Source organism: Elaeis guineensis, chromosome 8, assembly GCF_000442705.2.
Source record: "Elaeis guineensis isolate ETL-2024a chromosome 8, EG11, whole genome shotgun sequence".
Lineage (NCBI taxonomy): Eukaryota > Viridiplantae > Streptophyta > Magnoliopsida > Arecales > Arecaceae > Elaeis > Elaeis guineensis.
The window spans coordinates 136,654,422-136,675,663 of NC_026000.2; the positions used below are offsets into that span (position 1 = coordinate 136,654,422).

The 21,242-nt window shown below is 40.2% G+C and overlaps 1 protein-coding gene across 1 annotated transcript; it reads left to right on the forward strand.

The window, feature by feature from the left end:
• Positions 1 to 18,714: 18,714 nt before the first annotated feature.
• LOC105049413 (uncharacterized) lies at positions 18,715 to 20,288 on the forward strand. The gene is made up of 5 exons (XM_010929043.2): positions 18,715 to 18,900; positions 19,004 to 19,053; positions 19,146 to 19,221; positions 19,671 to 19,714; positions 19,803 to 20,288. The coding sequence occupies exons 1-5, from the start codon at positions 18,837 to 18,839 to the stop codon at positions 19,998 to 20,000; spliced, it is 432 nt and encodes a 143-aa protein (XP_010927345.1). The 5' UTR covers positions 18,715 to 18,836; the 3' UTR covers positions 20,001 to 20,288.
• The last annotated feature ends 954 nt before the right edge of the window (positions 20,289 to 21,242 follow it).

A 21,242-nucleotide genomic window follows, 5' to 3' on the forward strand; every position in this document is an offset into this window, starting at 1 on the left:
GTATCGGGGAAGTGAGATTACTGCTTACATGTCCACTCCTATATAATAAAATAATATAGCACGAAAAAATTCAAGCTAAGCCTTTTTAGATTGCTCCAAGCGTACAATGTTATTCAAATTATCTATATGGTTAGCTTCTCAGATAGGGATGACAATGGATCGAATATGAATCAGATCGGTCCATGCTCATATCTATCCTGCAAGTAAAAAAATTCATATCCATGGCCGCCCCCTACCCACCTCGGGTCGAGTTGGGTCAAATAGAGATGCAGATCAGATCGAACAGATAAAAGAGATTGGTCGGATCGATCGGATCGGATAAATGTAAATAATATTAAATCATTTTAATTTTGAAAAGAGGATATATATTAAGGTTATAACGGGTTGGATTCAAATTGGGGTATATGCCATTATCCATATCTGATCTGAATCTACTTCGGATATATTTTCTAGAACCCATATCTATCTTGAGTTCGAATCAAATCAGATAAACCCACCTCATTCGGTAGAGTCAAGTCGGATGCCCGACGGGTTGGCTAAAATTGTCATCCCTATTCTCAAAGAATGTGGGGTCAGAGAAACTAGTCAATTTGGAAGAAATACAGATAATTCTTAATGCTGGATGTTGTGAACTTTTCTTGCCATTAATCCACGTCACCCCAGTCTTTGAATCTCCCTCCAAGATGATATTGCATCACTCGGGAACATGGTTGTAGCTGTTTCTAGTCCATGTCAAGATGATTGTTCAAACCAGGAATGATGAATTTTTAACCTGAGCTCTTGGGCAGGTTGGGACAATTGCAACATGGGCCATCAGCAAGGACATTAGATTTGCAAGAAAGAGAACTCAAAAAAGCTTCCAAGTCCAATCTTGGAATTTTCTTTAAACCAATGGATGCAATCCAGTCCAATTCTTCATGCATGGGCCCCCAGCTAGCCAACATCAATCCTTTTTTCAGTAGACATGAAAATACTAATATGGAAGACAAGAAGAGAATGTGAATGATAGGAACTGAGTCGATGTAGGAGAGATTGGTGTTACCATATGACGAGGGCAATAGAAAAGCTAGAGAAAGGAAAAGATTGCTTGAAAAAGTATGAGATACTGAGGAAATAGATAGAAAGGTAACAACAGCGGGGGAGACATAAGAAAGTGATGTTAACTCCATCAAAACAGAGGACCTTCCATTGCAATAGTAGCTGTAGATCCTATGGACTAATCATCTTGTTGAAAAATAACACCATAGGCATCTGCATAGAGTAAATAAAGACAATTAGCATCAATCTAATCCTCAATAGTCCAACGGAAATTACCATTCAATGCTCCATTAACCACATAATCCACCACTTGGTTAGTTTCTCTATAGGTATGGACTACTTTAAAGAAGAAATAAGAAACTTTTTATTGCCAGATATCCTACAAAAATACATCATGTCTAAACTCAGATTGATTAAGAGCATTAAGCCAAGATACCACCACTGCCGAGTTACCTTCTAGTATTATATGGGTGGCTTTAAAGATGGTAATAGCAACCTTTACACCTAACCAGACTGCGATCAGCTCTATAAATGGTACCGAACCTAGAGATAAAATTTTGCCACCAGCTTGAATCAGATGAGATTTATGATCCCTTATCACGTAGACAGCAACAGCTTTATGAGAGAGCATCGAACCATCAAAGTTAACCTTGAACACCCCAAAGGGAGGAGATAGCTAAAATATCAATTGTCACGTCTTCAATCTGAGATTTTGAATCGAGGGTCATGACAACTACCGCATACTCATAGGAAACTCTTCCCATAAGCATGCAAGGCATCTTATCACGATATCAATGCTTCACAGTGGAATAATTAGTCAATAATTTAAATCCAAAACATAACGATCTAAATTTCAACTTTAATATCTGAATAAATTCAACAAAGTTCCATAGATCTTACATCAAATTCAATAAAACTTTCAACCTAAAATAAAAGTATGAAGATTCTGCTTCTGATCACTTTTCCATTCATATTTTGTATCATCTTAATTTTCTCAGCATCTGTAAAAATAGTAAAATAGGAGGTAATGAGTTAGACAGCCCAGTAAGCAATTATCACTTTCAACAGATTTCATTAGGCATTAAAGTAAATAATGATTTATAGAAAATAAGCATATAGAGTTCATCAATTTGAAATCAATTTCAATTATGCAATATAGTTCATGCCGAATTTATTTCTTTTTTAAAATTCGAGTTTCTTTCGAGACTTTAATTTCTTTCATTCTTAAGTTCTTTTCATCAACCATGAGCTATGATCAATTTTCTCTGTGGCAGGATCATAATACCGCATATCTTTTTGTGGTGAGCTGCGAATCATCTGGCAGCAAAGTCCTTCGGAATCACTGGTCTCTCTAGCGGTTTGTCGCTGGTCTCTCTGGCGACATAAACCCTAAGGACAAATCAATTACCAACGTATATGCCTCCATTGGCAGGGTCCTTTACATAGTCAGGTTGTCAATTCATATTATTCTTATATCAGAATTCTTCATAAATCATGTTTCATATTCTAATTTTAATAAGAAAATATATAATCATGTAGTATCGAAATCAATCAATATAATGCATCATAAAATCAATATGTTCAATCATGCTTCATCATAAATTTCGAATAAGATATTTTTCATAATAAAATATCATTTATCCAATTCATGTATCGTTTCATAATTTATGTCAGAAAAATATATTATAATTTATCGATAAATCTAGAAAAAACGAAACATTACTTACTTCGAACACATTCCAATAATCCACATAATTCTATAAATTTTCTTTCAAAAATTTTATTCATAGATCATATCGCGATATCCCATGATCAAACATCCATAATCCTATACAGGATCAATTTCAATAATTAGAAAAGATACGAATACCATATTCAACGATTTAGATTGGGTCTGATCATCTAATTTCATCTAATCAAAATCTAATTAGGACATAAACGATCCAAAGTTTGACTATCAGATCAAATTGGATTCGAAGTGACAGGACCGAGATTTCTTCATTGGTTTCATAAAATCAAGAAGAGAGAGAAAATCAAAAGAGAGAAATTCACGAGGTACAATTCAAATTGATCAGTGACATAATCTAATATTACGATTGGTCCAATATCTCGATTGGTGAAATCAACATGATCTAATTAAGTCATGGCTAGATCGGGATCATGGGTGATCAAATCTAATGATTCATGGTCTAATCAAGGTGCTGGCATACTACCTGACAACTACGGATCAGAATGCTTTCACTAGAATCATTCAAACTCATCAAAATAAAATTATTTTTTTTGATAAATTTTAAAAAAATAAACTTCTAGAGAGAAAAATTTATGAAGATAAATCTATACTAATCAGACGATACAGTTCAACAAATTCGATTGATTAGATCAAAATAAATTAATCAAATCATTCTGAAATTTTCACATGGATAATTCAATAGAATCATGGGTGATAAAATCTAAAGATATTTGATCTGATCAAGATGGGTGCTAGTACGCTGTTCGATAATCATGGATCAGATTTTTTCATCAGATCAGAAATATTAAAAGAAATTCTTTCATTGACTAATCTTTTTAGAGAAAGAAATTGATCAAGAGAGAGAAACAATTTTAGAGAGAAAAAATTTTAGAGAGAGAAAAATCATCTTGGATTCTTCAGATGATATGATTCAATAAATCCGATCGATCAGATCAAATCATATTGAAATTATCATGTAGATAATTCAATAAAATCATAAAAAATAAAATCTAAAAGTATTTGATCTGATCAAAGTGGGTGCCGGTATACCGTCCGGCGATCACAAATCAAAATTCATTATTAGGATCAATTTCAATTCATCATCATTCTTCTCAAAATTCTAAAAAATCTTAGCGAGAGAAATAATCTAGAGAGAGAAAGTAGAGAGAGAAAGAGAAAGTAGAGAGAAGAAAAGAGGGAGAGAGAGAGGAGAGAGTCTATATTTTTTTTCTATTTCTCTTCTTCTTTTTTTTTTTTTTTTTATTTTTCTTTTCTTTTTCTTTTTCTTTTCCTTCCTTCTTCTTTCCGTGGCTTCCTTTGGGCCGAAACAGGGACCTGTAGATCCCCTCCCTTTGACCGACCGTCCGGGGTGCAGCCGGCACGACGAAGGCCGACAGTAGGGGACAACCCTCTCGAGTTCGGAGAGGCCAAGGCCGACAGTCGGCAGTGATCATCGATGCTGAAAAATCAAAGAGAAGAAGAAACCAAACAGGGAGTCCCTTCTCTGACGAAATCCGGCGACACCCGTCGCCGGCAGTTATACACAGAGGCACGGAAAAAAGAGAGAGGAGAGAGGAAGAGGAAGAAGGGCTTACCTCAGCCTCCGGTGACTCCGCCGGCGAGAAATCACGATGAGTACGAATCGAGGGATCGCGGCTTCAATCGGAAAAATCGGAGAGAAAACACCAGCGATCATCGGTGATTGCTATATCCTCTCACAGAGGAGAGGAGGAGGTTCTTATAGGGCTCATCCTAGGATCCTTCAATGGCCCTAGGACTCCAATTTTCAGTCGGAACCGGAGAAGAAGAAGACTCCGATCGGGAGTCTTCTTCCCTTATTTTTTTTTTTCGAACTTTATGGGCTAGGTTTAAGGCCTAATTTGGCCGGGCCATAACACTAATTTAGATATGTTTGTAGAAACAAAACATTGAGTGAGACTACCCCAATGCCAGGACGGGGCCAAGGAATTCGAATTCAAAAACACAAATTCTTTTTGACAAACATGCATCGGTACTGAATCAAGTTGATTGAAAATCCTATCATTACGAGCCCGACAAATCTTGCATGTAAAACATGCCACAAAAGCTTTATGTTTACCATCTACCAAAGAATTTATCATGTATGCAAATATATCTGGCAAACTAGTAAACATAGTAACAATTCCATATGTATTACAAAGCTCCTACCAATATATTTTTGCAAAAAGGCAAGACAGAAGAACATAAACACAATCTTCAACAAACATAGGACAAATATCACAATTTAAGGTATGAGACGGGATAATGTTACAATAAACAAGAAGATTTTTTGGAGGCAAACAATCCCATCCGAGTTGCCACCTAAATGTGCGAACACGAAGAGAAATTTTGTCTCCAAATCTGCCAAAAAAGATACTGATTTATAGTAGGATAATGAGAAGGAGTGAGATAAGACACATTCTTCAGAGATGCATAAGCAAGTTTTGTGTTATCCCAAACTAATTGGTCAGAACAATTAAAAGTAGGGATTGAGATATTAAGGATTTGGTGAATTAAATCTTCAGCAAATAACCAAGTCAATCACTGAATATTCCAATCATGAGATTCATCAATTAATTCAACTACCTTAAGATCAGGACACAGCTCCTGTATGTTAAAAAAAGTAGGCAAAGAGTTTAAAGGATAAGTAGAGATCCATGGGTCATTGTAAACATTTATAGAGTCTCATGAACCAACCATCCATTGAAATGGAACTAAACCTCATATCCAACATTGCAAATCTTGGATCAGCTAATGGAAGAATGATGTGGTTTCGTATAATAAATCCAAAATCCTGTAAAATGATACCTTGCTCTAATTACCTGAGACCATAAAGAATTAAGTTCCAAAGGAAGCTGAGCAGCTAACTTATAAAGACAATGACATTTTCTATGATACAAAGAAGTGATACCCAGACCTCCCTCAGCCTTGGGGGTGCAAATCCATTCCCAGGCGATACAGTGAAAGCCACGACTATCTGAAGTATGTTCTCATAGAAAGGAACGGAACTCTCTCGCCATATGAGCAATGATAGAAAGGAGAACATGCACTACAGATAGTATATAAAAATAATTATTAATGTGGTTTGAATTTTAGATATTTTTTATGGAATCGAACTATGCCCCGATCTGAAAAGTCTGTATTGTGACTTGAATGAAATTCTTTGGGAAGTCTATGGTGGTACCGGAGGGCATGGGCCGATAGGCCTACGGACCAGTATAAATATTGTACTTTCTACCAATCTCGATAGTTTTGTGAGAGAAGTTTGAAAAATCAAATTGCGGCTAGGGTTTAAAGAGTTCTGAGTGATTGTATCTCTTTTTTCATCATAATAAAAATTTTCTCTCGTATTTTGTCTGTGGACGTAGGCTTTTCAGCCGAATCACGTAAATCTTGTGTTTATTTTTCTTCTCTTCTTTATTTTGTGTGATTGTACGAATCTGTGTGTTCCTATTTTTGTGCTTGCTGTAACAATAATGAAGTAAGAACAGATTATACAAGAGTACCCCTATCGGCAAAAGATAAAGTTCTTCATTTTCGAGCATCCATTTTGTGGGAGATTTTGTTGAGAAGAGATTGACATTGAACCTTACTTAGAGAGTGACCGGACAAAGGCACTCTAAGATATAACCAAGGCATCTGTTGTTCAGAAATATGTAGGATGTTCAAGATAGATGATTTAATTGTAGAAGAAGTAGAAGGACTAAAACAAATGTTAGATTTAGTATAATTAACTTGCTGATTAGAATGATAACAGTAAACATCAATAATCGCAGCTAAACGTACAGCATCTTTGATAGAAGCATGAGCAATTAACAGAAAGTCGTTAATATAAAAGACATGAGAGATCCGAAGACCTTGTCTGGGATGATAACCATACAATAAATGATTATGAATAGCAGTATTTAAAAGATTTGAAAAAGTTTGAGCAACTAATATAAACAGGGATGGTGAAACCCAGAGTGCCAGCAAACCACTCTATAGGAGAGTCGTTGATGAGCAATGCAAACTGCGGTCTACAAATTGTAACACCCCGGCCCATTTGGACTCTAAATCAAGCCCAAAAACCCAAAGCCCATACAAAAAAAAAAAAAAGAGAAGAAGATTCCCAATGGGAGTCTTCTTCTCCGATGAATCTCAGACGGAGAAGAGTTCTGAGATCCTTAAAACTCTAGAACCCTCTATAAATAAGACTCCCCTCTCCCTCACGAGCCTCCACCGGCGACTGTTGAGCCCGATTTCTCCCCTTTTCTCCGTGGAAGTCGAGCAGCCTCTTCTCGTGTTCATCGAAAATCAAAGGTCGAAGAGGCCACCGGAGCTCAGGTAAGGCTCCAAATTTTCTTCCTCTCCCTCTTTCCTTTCTCCCCATGGCTTTAGACCCTCACTGGCCGTCGGGATCGTCGAAAAATCCATGAACAAGGTGAATCCCTATTTTGCTCTGTTCGGTCGGACCATTTCCTCTCTTTTCCAGCCACCGGTGCCGTCAGTTGCAGCGTCTCATCCCTAGGATATGACCTTCATCCTCTATCCCTCTTCCTTGAAGGTCTTGGCCGTCGGTGACCGGCCAATGATCGAAAAATAAAAAGAAAAAGGACGGATCTCCTGTTTTTCAAATCCTTTAAATCTCCTACTGGCCGAACCTCATCGCCAGCCATCCTTTACTCCACCGCTGCCTCCACCTGCTACTGGACCTCCGATGAAGCCGTCGCCCTCGCCGGAGCCAAGCTGGAGCCCCTCGTCCGTCCCCTGTTTCGGCCCAAGGGAGGCTGTGGGAAGAAAAGGAAAAAAAGAAAGAAGAAGAAAGAAGAAGAAAGAAGGAAAAGAAAAAGAAAAGAAAAAGAGAAAAAGAAAAAGAGGAAAAAAAAAGAAGAAGAGAGAAAAATTTTCTCTCTCTCCTCTTCCTCCTTTCTCTCTCTTTCTCTCGCCTCTCTCTACATTCTCTCTATATTTTCTCTCTCTAGATTTTCTGTCTAGACCTTTCTCTCTCTTTATGGATTTTATCTCTTTAGTGTCTTTCTCTTTCTGATTTCATCATGAATCCAAGGATAAAATTGATATGAAAATATGATGACCTGAGATTGCTCCGAAATTCATGCAGTAGATTAGATCCCGATCCGATCTTTATTCGAAATTGATAACATCAATCATGGTTAATCCATATTGAGTCACCCTGATATGATCTTTGATGATCTCGATCATGATTGCCTCGTCTGAAGGATATAAAAATTTTCTCTCTCCACTTTCTCTCTCTATTTTCTCTCTTCATGGATTTTCTCTCTCTTCATGGATTTTCTCTCTCTAAAGTCTTATGGATCAGTGGAGGATCCTGATACATAGACAAATCCTAATTTTGGTTAATTCTAAGAAAGGTCATAGATTTGTGTTATTAGGATTGATTATCGGATAATTTTCTCCATATATGATTTTTATATTTGATTAGATTATGAAGAGATGATTGTCTGCATATGATATCGAGTGAAATATTTTATTAAAAAAATTCATAAATCAAAGAAGAACATTGATTTCTGTGCTTGGATTAGTCATCGGTAAAGGTAAGAATCCCTGTACATGATCATCATTATATATGTTATTTTACCATTGGTTTTATCTCATTGATTTTGCATCGTTGGATTTGAGATCGATGAATTTGTTATATCTGAGACACTATTACTTATTTATGTGATTTTGAGCATGAGTATGTTATATCAATATATATGTATCAGCGATTGATGGCATGATTATATGGGTATGACATATTTATTACACTGCAAAATTTGAATTGATTAATGAAGTCAAATATTATAATTTGATAAAAATAAAAAGAAAGAGAAATATAGTTTGGACTGGCCTTGTCATGTGGAATAGCCTGCCAGGAGTTTATGCCTGGGACAGCCTCCACAGGCTTATGTGTGAAAGAATCTGATCCGAGAAAGATCATGAATGATTTGATCCGAGAAAGATCATGGCCACTTGATCTGAGAAAGATCATGAATATTTCGATCCGAGAAAGATCACAGAAATCGATCCGAATAAAAGATCGTCGCATGATCCTGGTAGTCCAAACCAAAGCCAAAAAGAAAAGGATTAAAGACGATGTGATAATAGAAGAAAATAGAAAGATAAACATGAAACAATCATTGAATAAAATTATTTCACTTATTAATATATGATAATGCATCTCTTTTGATAAAACAGATAATCTATAAATATTTGCAGTATTCTGGACAGTGAACGTCGACTTTTATGTGTTATTGCTTATCTTTATTTTCAGATTATATTATTATATTGGTGTGATATGAGAATTTTTACTGGGCTGTAAAGCTCACACCCCTTCATCTTTCTTTTCTTCTCAGAGTTATAAGATGTCCATAGTTGGCTATGGTATGAATTTGTGAGTGAGCGGATGCATAGATAGAGTACCGTTGATACCTGATCAAAAGATTGAAGGAATGTTAATTGTAATTATGCAAGTTTTATGAATTATTATCGAAATTAAATATTATGGTTGATAAGGTTGAAATGATTTAATTTGACCTTGCATATTCTTTAGGGCTTGCTCTAAGGAGTGTGCGGTCATCACGTATTCGATTCGGATGTCGGATTCGGGGCGTGACATAAATACATGCTTGAATCCAATAAATAAACTTATAATGAAAGCTATATTGATTCATAATATGAAAAAGAAACTGTCAATGGATCCTATCATAAACTTTTTTTCATATCTAATTTAATCATCATAAGACTACGAGAGCTAGAGACTCTAGAAAGAGAGTGCCTTTTTTTTTTTTTTGTTCTTCCATGCTCTCAAAGTGATGAACTCACCTAGAAAGAACATGGTTAGAGGCGCTTTTTTTTTTTTGGATATAAGACCAGCATGTAATTTTTTTGATCCTTTTATGGTTTATATTTTTACATTTACAAGTCAATAACTAAATAATTTCTCAAGTATAATGTTGTCAAATGAACCCTTAAATGAAATTGTTATATTTTTTTTGACAAAAAAGAAGAGTGATGAGAAATATTCCACATCATTCACTCAATTTAGGGGGTGTTTGGTTCGCAACCAGAATCAGAATGAAAATAAAATCGGAATGACTTGGGATCAGAATCGGAATTGCCAAATCCCTCGAAGCTTTTGGTTCGTGATCGGGATCGGAATCAAAATCGGAATTAAAAATTAAATCCATAAAGAAGAGTAGGGATTGAGTTCTATATAGATTAAGCCATTCCCATTCCTCTTCAGAATCGGAATCGGAATGGGACTCCTTCCAACCAAAGAATTAGAACAGAAGTCACCCATTCTGATTTTGATTTCAGACTCCTACTCCTCCCAATCAAATATCTCCTTAATTCATAGAAACTGTTATGTTGATTAGCAATGACCATACTTTTGATCGGCGAAATCAATGGAGAACCACTGGCCTAGTAATGGCCACTGTGTCAAACATAGGAAAAAATTTCAGTCAGAGGCTGAATTGAAAGAAAATGATCTAATAAGATGTGAACATGGTTCATGAGGCGAGCAGACATGATTGTCACCCTGGTCGTATGCATCATATTGGATTTCTTTCCTACATATCTGCGAACTAAATTGCATGAAACAAACATAGCGTAAATCTGACCACGTTTTTGGGTTATAATGAATTCTTACTTAGTGCCAATTCTCAACTGACCAATATTTTACAGGAAGTGTCAAGGTCGGACTTGATCAAATTAATAGAGCAAATTAAGAACCCCAAAATCTGTTTAAGGAGTCTGTTAGGTGGATGTCTGGTCAGGACACCACCTCTCAAGATCTTTTTAGTACCACGCGATGCAGCAGGAAGAAAAAAGAAATAAAACAAAAGAAAAAATAATCAAAATACGTGGATCAGCCACAAAATGGCTCATCTCCACGGGACATGCAAACTTCACTATGAAAAAGAAATTTTTACAAGAGGAGACCTCACCCTCAACCCTTGTACACCCAATTCTCTCTCACCTGAAGTTCTCCTCACAAAAGTTCTCTCTCTCTTGGAGACCCCCCTGAACCCCTGAAGAGCCTGGCGACCGCTGTCCAGGAGCTTCCCGTTCCTTCTCTCACAGCGCTCTCGCCTCTCTCTCTCTTCTCGGGTTCGTACGGACTTCGTACGGCGAGAAACTGAACCACTTACCACTTCGTACGGCTTTTATAGACCTTAATCATGAATTAGGACTCCTTAATCAATCCAAATCACGTCCCAAACCATCCGATCAAGACCAGGAACCACCCATGCCGTCGGATCGCGCTCCGGTCCACGGAATAGTACCGTGGACCGTGAGAAATGCGTGGGAAACGCCCACGCGGTCCACAGGCCCCGCCGTGGACCGCCCGGTCCACGGTGGACCGGGGCAAAGGGGCCAGCAGGGCCGGCAGGACCTGGGCCGGCCTGCGCGCGCGGGCCTGGGCCGCGCCTGCGCGCGCCTGGGCCACACGCCTGGCTGGGCCGCACACCCGCCTGGGCCGTGCGCCTGCCTGGGCCGCGAGCCCTGGGTCGCACGTCCCGCGTGCCGCCGCCTGCGGCCGCGCCGCTGCCGCCCGCCACCGGTCGCCGACGGTCCTCCGTCGCCTCGATTCTCTTGCCAACTTCAAAAGCTCGTATCTCCTCCATCCGAGCTCCGTTTCGGGTGATCTTGATCTCGTTGGACTTTGTTTTTCACCGCGAACCTCGCTGTGGACTCAATGTGGACTGAATCTCGAGATGTCAAATCCTAACAATCTCCACATCGACTCGATATTCGGCCTCCTCCAAACTCTGAGAGCTTCTGGATCTCCTCGCCCCCATGCTCTGGGGCAATCGCCTGCTGATCATGGATGGGCAAACATGGGAGTCGAGCCAGGCTGCTCGATCCCATCTCCGTCGTATGCTGTGCTCCTCCTGACCTGAGACCTGCTCGGGGCATCATCCTGCGGCAATAGGAATCTCACCTTGCGACGTCGCCTCTCGTCCTCCCGAGTCTCCTGTCTTGTGCTCGATCCGCCTCTTGGAGCTCCACCTCACTCTAGGCTCCGCCTGGCTCCCGAAGCTTTACCTCGCACTGGGCTCCCTGCCAGGTAATAATGTCCTCTGCTCCCCTTCTTCCCCTCCAGCACAATCCTATCGCCGCGTAGCACCTTCAGGATTCCTCCACCAGCTACCGTCCTGTAGCCTCTCGAATCCAGTCTGCTAAGTGAGATAAGATTCCGCCTGAAATCGGGTATGTATCGGACCTCCCCCAATCTCCTCACTGCACCATCATGTGTCCTCCAGCTGACCGTTCCAATGTCTCTGATCGCACAGCTCAATCCATCCGGCAGATATATAGTGCCCTCACTGTTCTCCAGGGAGTCAAGCTGCTCCTTTCTGCAACACACATGATAGGGGCATGTAGAATCTAATATCCACTGCTGGAAAGAAGTAGATACCTCGTCAGATATCTCCAGGACATCTCCATCTGAATCACTGCCGGCCGTCGCTACAGCAGCCACCGTCCGATTTTTCAGTTGAGGGCATTCTCTGGCTAGATGCCCCAACTCTTCACACCGGTAACACCTGATTTTGCTCAAGTCCCTCCTGGACTTAGATCGCCCTCGTTGCGATCTCCTGTCGCTCCGTCTACCGCCTCCTGCGCCTCCAGAAGCCACCAAAGCTGAGCTACCGCCACTTGAGCTCGAAGCTGGGTTCTCCCTCCTGAGAACCTCGTTCTGGAGTATCGCCGCGGTGACCTCGTCCATCTTGATAGTGCTCTTCCCCACTAGAAGAGCAGTCACCAAGGACTCGTACGAAGAAGGAAGCGACGCCAGCAAAACCAGCGCCCTGGTCTTCTCCTCAACGTTCTCACCAACGCTAAGGAGGTCGGTGAGGATCTTCTGAAAGTGGCTGAGATGTTCCTGCACGCTCTGTCCCTCAGTCATCCGCAGTTGGTAAAACTGCCTCCAGAGGAAAAGAGTGTTGGTGAGAGACTTCGCCATGTACAACTCCTCGAGCTTCGACCACAGCACCATCGGGGAAGTCTTGCTCAGCACATGGATCACCACCTCATCTGCCAGGTATATGCGGATGGTACTCACCGCCTGCATCTGTAGCCGTTTCCAATCCCGCACCTCCATGGTGGTCGGCTTCTCATCGCACAAGAGAGCATCGATCAACCCCTGTTGGATGAGCACGTCTATCACCCTTGCCTGCCACAAGGAGAAATTGCTCTTACCATCGAACTTGTTGATCTCCATCTTGATTGTTTCTGTTTTCTCCATCTTCAGTCTTGCTCACCACCACTGCAATCTGCATCCTTGTACCGTCTTGCTCTGATACTACTTGTTGGGTGGATGTCTGGCCAGGATACCACCTCCCAAGATCTTTTTAGTACCACGCGATGCAGCAGGAAGAAAGAAACAAAACAAAAGAAAAAACAATCAAAATACGTGGATCAGCCACAAAAGGGCTCGCCTCCATGGGGCATGCAAACTTCACTATAAAAAAGAAATTTTTACAAGAGGAGACCTCACCTTCAACCCTTGTACACCCAATTCTCTCTCACCTGAAGTTCTCCTCACAAAAGCTCTCTCTCTCTTGGAGACCCCCCTGAACCCCTGAAGAGCCTGGCGACCGCTGTCCAGGAGCCTCCTGCTCTTTCTCTCACAGCGCTCTCGCCTCTCTCTCTCTTCTCGGATTCGTACGGACTTCGTACGGCGAGAAACCCGAACCACTTACCACTTCGTACGGCTTTTATAGACTTTAATCACGACTTAGATCATGATTAGGACTCCTTAATCAATCTAAATCACGTCCCAAACCGTCCGATCAAGATCGGGAGCCACCGGATCGCTCTCCGGTCTACGGAATAGTGCCGTGGACCGCGAGAAATACGTGGGAAAAGCCCACGCGGTCCACAGGCCCCGCCGTGGACCTCCCGGTCCACGGTGGACCGGGGCAAAGGGGCCAGCAGGGCCAGCAGGACCTGGGCCGGCCCGCGCGCGCGGGCCTGCGCGCGCCTGGGCCACACGCCTGCTGGGCAGCGCGCCTGGGTCGCGCGTCCCGCACGCCGCCGCCTGCGGCCGCACCGCTGCCGCCCGCCACCGGTCGCCGGCGGTCCTCCGCCGTCTCGATTCTCGTGCCGACTTCAAAAGTTCGTATCTCCCCCATCCGAGCTCCGTTTCGGATGATCTTGGTCTCGTTGGACTCCGTTTTTCGCCGCGAACCTCGCTGTGGGCTCAATGTGGGTTGAATCTCGAGATGTCAAATCCTAACAGAGTTATTTTTGGCTTGTCAAATGCACCAAGCCACCTCTTTATGTGGACCTTTTTTTTTCGAGATCAAGAGTCTTCCATGTATACGAGCAAGATAGCTCGAAAAACCTGGGAATTAATATGCAAACCAAATACATGCTCATTGTAGAAGCAAGCAAGCAATCCACATGCACCTGATAAATGGAATAGTAATTTGCTTGCACCTCCATTTGAAACATTACATGACTAGGACCACTACCTACAATTCCAGAAGTGAACAAACATAAGAGCAAAGCTAATCTCAACTCTGAGAGAAAATCCCTCCTTGCACTATATGAAGAATTACATGGCCATCACACCTCCACAGTCATCAAGTCATCAAATTGGTCAATACCGGCCGAACTCGACGTCGAGCTTTACTTGGGGGCGGGGGGGGGGGCGACCCCGGGCAATTGGCCGCCGGTGAGATCCTACCAGACCCATGTGAAGGGAGGAGAGGAAGGAACATGGCAAAAGACAGGCCAGCATGGAATACACACGGGGAACAAAGTTGATGGATTGGGAGTAATGAGGACCATTACAAGCATGCAGTGACCTGATTTAGAGGTTTACTATGACCCATTATATCATAAACGTATCGCAAATTTGAACATTAATCAGCCCAAATGCTTAAACCAGTGTCTTGATTTAGAGGTTTACTATGACCCAATATGTTATACAAGTATAGCAAATTTGAGCATTGGCAAGTAGATTTTGGGCCAGGGTGAATGGAACATGGTCATCCTAAGTAGATCCTTAGATTATGAACAAGCTATTGGCTTATCTTCTAGCTCAGGTCAAAGACTAGGTCTCCTGACCCATTAACTTATTTGTAGGGCTCGTAACAAAACAAACTAGCTAGTCTATCCACTTATTAGATCCTCCTTAGGAAATTATGATTCAGGGTGTTCAAATTTCAGAAAGAGACAATAAGTACAATCATCTCCTCTCGAGGTCCTAAGCTTTCACAGCTATAGGCTTGGAAAGCCTGCTGCTCAAACTGGAAACCAAAACAGAGTCCAAAGCAAACACGCCATCATGGTGCACGGGACTAGGAACACCAGTTAGTGTGTATCTGCCATCCGTACAGCCAATGCACCCCTCTGGAAAAAGACTACCTTATGAACTCAGCAAGAAAGCCTTATAATATTTTGATCTTCTGCTAACCATATCCAAAGTTAGGAACTCAAATCATTGGGAATTGGGTATTGGAGCTTGAGCTCTTTGGAACTCGGTTTGGGATTGTGGGAGTGGAGGATCTTAAAAGTAGTTCTTTTTTTTATTTTTTATTTTTTATTACATTAAAAGTAGTTCTTTGACTGAGAGGATGAAGGAGGAGAAAGAAAAGGCCACAAGCCAAAATCCATTTTTCCATCTTCAAAAAAGCATGACATGTCGGCGAGATTGTACAGACAAAATTGCTTAGGGAGTCTTGTCATCTTTAAAGCTTGTACGGATGATTAGATTTGGGAGTTGTCATGATAAAAGTTTCATCTCATTTGATGTTACATGTGGAGAGGAGGGAGACTAGATTTGGATTTCTAAGGTGCAAGTTCACAACTACCGATGGATGATGGAGCCAAGGACCCCAACAATTGACCATCCATCCAGATTTCAGAAGGAATAGCGCACAACGGGGCGGTGGATTGGAGTAGCAGTTGTAGCTAAACTATCAAGTATCCGACTCGATCGGATTTGTTTAAATTTTGACATGAATACGAGTTTTAAATAAAAATTATCTATAATAGATCCAAATAGAATGTATATAATAGTATATTTTATTCTGAATTTAATTTATTATAATCTTAATTTTAATTTTTTTAAAAAATTAAAATTATTTCAAATTTTTACCTGTTGAATTTTTGATCCAAATGTTATTTCATTCCATTTAAGATAAATATAAATATAAAATAAATTTAAATATTGACCGACTTGATCCATAATCATGTCCAGTGAAAAAACATCATCTTCAAAAAATAATCAGCCAATTTTATCATCAGACGGTTTGATGAACAAAGAACATACTAATTAATACTCTGAATAATCTTTTTAATAATTTGCTTAGCCAATAAAAATTCAAATTAATGAAAAAAAGAAATGTAGAGTATGTTGACGCTAATATAAAGAAAATATAATCAAAATTCAAATAAAGAGCACCCCATTATCGCCAAAATAAAATCTGGCTATGAGAGAGTGATAACCTCTTCCTAAGTGTACTACTAGAATGAAATTAGTACAAATGCTTAACCTCTGCGAGATTATAATATCTTAGTTACTAGTTTACATTTCCACCTTTCGAGGAAGCAACATAATGTCGATCAAGTATGAATCTTTTAAGTTTAAAATTGAAGCTAAGCTGATGCTAGAACCATCCGGTTCTAAGCACTTAATTCTAGGAAGATAGAGGTTTTTCTTAATTTTTCATAATTAATTAAAATAATTGGAGTTAAGGGGAGACCAGTCCCTTTAGGCAGAGGAGGTGCTGCCCCTTTCGGAACCCGGCAGGGTTGCCACCGCCATGTCCCGCTGCCAACCAAAGCGCAGACACGCCGCGTGACAATCTCGGTGACCACGTGGCACCCGCCATCCCCACCGTCGCCAGCAATAACCCGGAAGCAACAGCCCAAATGCAGCGGGAATTAGACGAAAGTAGGAGGCAGAAATTTTTATATATTTTTTTTCTCTCTTGGACTCTGAAGCAGTTAAAAAAAATATGCTAATGGATTTTAAGATCTCAGAAAACAGTATGAGTTTCCCTCCATTTGGCGGCTAAGATGAGTGGATTAATTCCTTTCCCACCACTTTGCCCATAAAAATGCAAACATTTTGCAAAAAATATTACATAACTTTTTTTTTTTTTGGTTGAGACAGCTATCATTAATCAGACCTGAAATATATACACCCACCAGAATCTGCCATCAGAAAAGCCATGTCTGGAGCCAGGTAATCACCAAAATTCCTTGACTTATAATAAGCCGTTATATAAGAAGGATAACAATTGTTATAAAATGTCATTGTCCATTAAAATAAATAATAATTTTTAAAATTAAGCTCTTCACGCCATATGAAAATTTATATTTTATAGACCAAAAAATTAATATTTTATTTTATACAAGGTGCAAGACCTAGGTTTGCATCTCGCTCTCATCTGATTTTTACCAAGCTTCCTCCCATCCTAGTAATGACCATATTATTTTTCTTCAATTATCGTTATTTTTATTATAATAGTTAAAAATTGCCGCTAAAACAATCATTATTTTTTTTACATAGCAATCAAGCCCAGGGCTATATAAGCAGGGGAAAGAATGAGCATCATTTGGAACAGTAGATATGATCTTGTTCAACCTTTGTTTACGGTCATCTGATTTGATGATCGAAAGAATGATTAAAGGTCTCATCATTTCTTGATCAATTTGTTGGTACCAAGTCTAGAGCAGATGGTTCAAGCGTTACATCTCAGTCATCAAAAATGTAGTTCTACAAATTAACTCAGATGAATGGAGGTCAAAAAAAAAAAAAAAAAAAAATGGAACTTGCGAGCATATGCTCAGAATGGAACAATGTCTCAGGAATAGGACAAAGAACGACTTGTATTCTGAGCTCTGGAGGCTCTGAAAAAATATATGAAATCAATGTGGGGGCAGCTTGTAACCCAACACAACAACAAGAAAAGAAATTCAGAAAATGAATGGTGTAAATGCTTCACTAAATTTGCAATTTAAAACATAATCTCAGGAGATTTTTGGCTCCACATAAGGATGGATATGGTAGCATGTACGGTTTTCTCTAACCTTATATAAGCAGTCTTTTTCTAAGAGGGATAAAATAAATCCGGCTCGGCTTAATTTTGCGCCAAGTCATGTTTAAGCAAACACAACAAAACTTTTTTAATTGCACAATGGAGATTTTAATATGGGTGCTGGATCTATGATCATCTAGCTGCCTCTCAAACAGATCCTTAATTGCTTACCCAAAAAAAAAAAAGAAAAAAAGAATCCTTAATTGCCCGGCTCGATGTCACACCTAATGTTATTTTTCTAAGGTCTCCAATGCCAGACGCTAGAAGGCAAAATGTCTACACAAAGTTTAACACAGTTTTAGCATAAGGAGAACATTAAGATAGCTATTAGGAGTTTCTAGTAGTAATTATTTGACCAAAGATAAGTATAATCAGACCCATCATTCTACTGCTAGAGAAGGAATGCACATAATTTCAATTTATGGGACCAAATTCATGGGATCCTAAGTTAACTGAACCGATATTCCAGTTGGCTAGAAGCTCTGTATAATAGTTTGCATTTAAGAAACAAGTTTGGTCCATCCATACAAGTTTAATTTATGGAGGATCAAATAGAAAAATCATTGTAATATTCTTGTAAGTTGTAACGAACTTTTGGGTCTGAATAGTGACGGCTATATGGGAATAAGCAGCAGTTAAATCTAACAAGGTCCCAATTTTAGGGGAGCATCCTTCCTCAAAAGGGTGGCAGTTGGCATACAATAATATAAAAAAATATAAATTATTATTTATATTTTTTTAATATATTCAGAAATATCTTGGCTTTTTTGAAATTGGACACGTTTCTCTCTGGAATGGGCCATGGTGTAGGATCAATGGCATATATATAGGGGTGTGAGAAGGTTAAGCCACTCATCCTCAGGCATCTCAACTATTTCTAATATAAAAAGAGAAGCCTACTTCCTCTTTCTGCCTTCTGAAAACAACATACAAGTAGCTTTGCTCCTGTACCTTCTTTCCCAATCTCCTTTTAGTTCACTTTGGACCAAATGAAGCCTGCCATGAGAGTGGTTTCTCTTTTGCTACTGCTGCTCCTAGCCACCACAACTCAAGGTCACTCCAAAAGCCTTAAAGTTTCCACGCTAAAAGTCTTTGTTCGCATGAATATGAAGCAGTGCAACTGACCATTTGGTTTCCCTTTTATTCTCTTCTATAGGGATCAGATTGGATGCAGAGTCCTTGGCTGCGTTCCACAATAATATCCATGTGAGTTGTTTATAGGTATACCATTTATGTTTTAGCAGGAGTTTCACTTCTTTTAGTGCGACGCTAATATGTTTTCATGTTTTTGATGCCAGGAGAAGGGGAGTTCAATGGGGGGAGTGAATAAAGTTGGAGTGGCACCTTGTGGAATTAATGGTCAATATTCTTCAGGTATCATGATGGAAAGGTCTATTAAAGAAGTCAGAGAAGTCCAGCACAAGATACCAGGGTTTCATGAAGATTACCTTGGGCCTAGGGGTCACAAGTCTAAGCACCATTGAAATCTTTCATGCCCTCATACTGTACTTCTCTTTTTTTTGTCTGTCAATGTTTGTAGCTTATTGAACTCCACACAAAAGTGGGTTTGAGGAAAGCAGACCCTCTCCACATGGATGAAACCAACCAATTTTGTGATGAAATTTAGTACAGTTTATTACACAAGCTTATGTTACAACAAACTCATCCTCTCTCTCTCTCTCTCTCTCTCTCTCTCTCTCTCGACATATAGCCTAGAATCACAAGCTATGTAATATATGGTTGAGGAGTTTGAAATAACACCTACTGTGAAAACGAGTATTAGGTGTCATCTCCTAAAGTTGTTCCACTGTCTATTGATGCAGGGAGGAGTAGGAAACTCATGAACAAGAGAATGGTCGCACTAAAGGTAGGTGTTTCAGCTAACAACTAACACTAGGCTTCTATCAATAGACACAAACCCTCTTTCCTCCTCATGATTTCATGGTCATCCACAGAACGAGAGGAGCAAGGGGACTGTGTTCGACGCCGCAAGAAGCCATCGTTATTCCAAGGAAGACGTCGGTAGGAATGGAGAGGATGGCCTCCATGTGGAGCCGCCTGTCTCGAAGCAACCGCAGAGCCTCCCCGACATGCTAGAGATAGCAGGAATGGATTATTCTCCTGCAAAGAGAGTGCCTCCAATCCACAACTGAGGCGCTAAAAGGCACAAAATAAAGCAAACATCTAGGAAGAATGTAATACTGGAGACTGGACAGCATTGCCGGAAATGCTGCACTTTTCTTGGGGGAGGCCCCATTTTTGTGGATACTCCTGTATAATACTATCAACTCATATATTACCTACTTCATGATTGAGCACTTGATCTCCTTGACATTTGAGTAGGACCCAGCCCACATTGCTTAAATGCAGGTGTTTCATCCATTTAACTTGATCAACCCATTGTTGGCACGATTGAGTTATCTGGTTAATAAATAAGTTTGAATTTTTGATCCGTTTAATAAATAGTTCCACTTAGTTTGATAAATTTTTGATCTATCCTATTTTCGATCCGACTCTATTGCCACCTCTACGAAATGCTAATTTGATGATGGAAGAGGCAAGGATAGAGATATGTTTGTCTCATGCATGTGTGCGTTTGTGAGGGGATATGATAGCTGGGAGAAGGGAGGTGAATGAATAGTAGCTGCAGGCACCACATTATGGGATGGGGCTGCCATGTTCTTGTCATTGATTGCTGATGGTTGGGTGGTCTCCTGAGGGTGCCTATCTGTCCATGGTTGCAGTGATGGGTGGATATGATTTAGGGGATGCTGCCATTATAGGGTGCACCCTTACGGTGGTAGACCCATGTATGTAGACTGATGCAAAAGATCATGAACCAGGACACTCATTGTGTCACGATAATATTGATGGCATTGGAAGGTGTCTTCTGGAAGGATTCAGGGTTTAATTTAAGCATATTTGCTAAAGGTCTTCAGATATCCCTTCATACTTTTCTTCCCTAACTCTTAAGTGATGGAGTTTATCTTTCTAGACTCTACTCCATTAGAGAGTCTCTGACTCTCCCTCTATCGTCCACCCGACACACACAGAGAGAGAGAGAGAGAGAGAGAGAGAGGCAGCCATCTTTCACTGAGAAAATCTAAGAGAGCGCAAAGTCAATGCTGTTTGGACAATAACCAAGGAACACCTAACAGAAGGGGAGCTATGTCAATTCTGAAAGCATTCGACAAATGTTTGGTGTCATTAATCCTCTTGTTTGATGCTCCCTTGATCCAGTTAGCTGTAGGACGTCTGATTATTCTTGCTGCAACCAGGGCGGATTGCTTTTAGTTGGACAAAATTCTAACATTACAACCTTTATATCCTCAATTTTAATCAATCCGTGCTTTTCTTAAGCACAATCAACATAAATATTGATACACCCAAAGGTA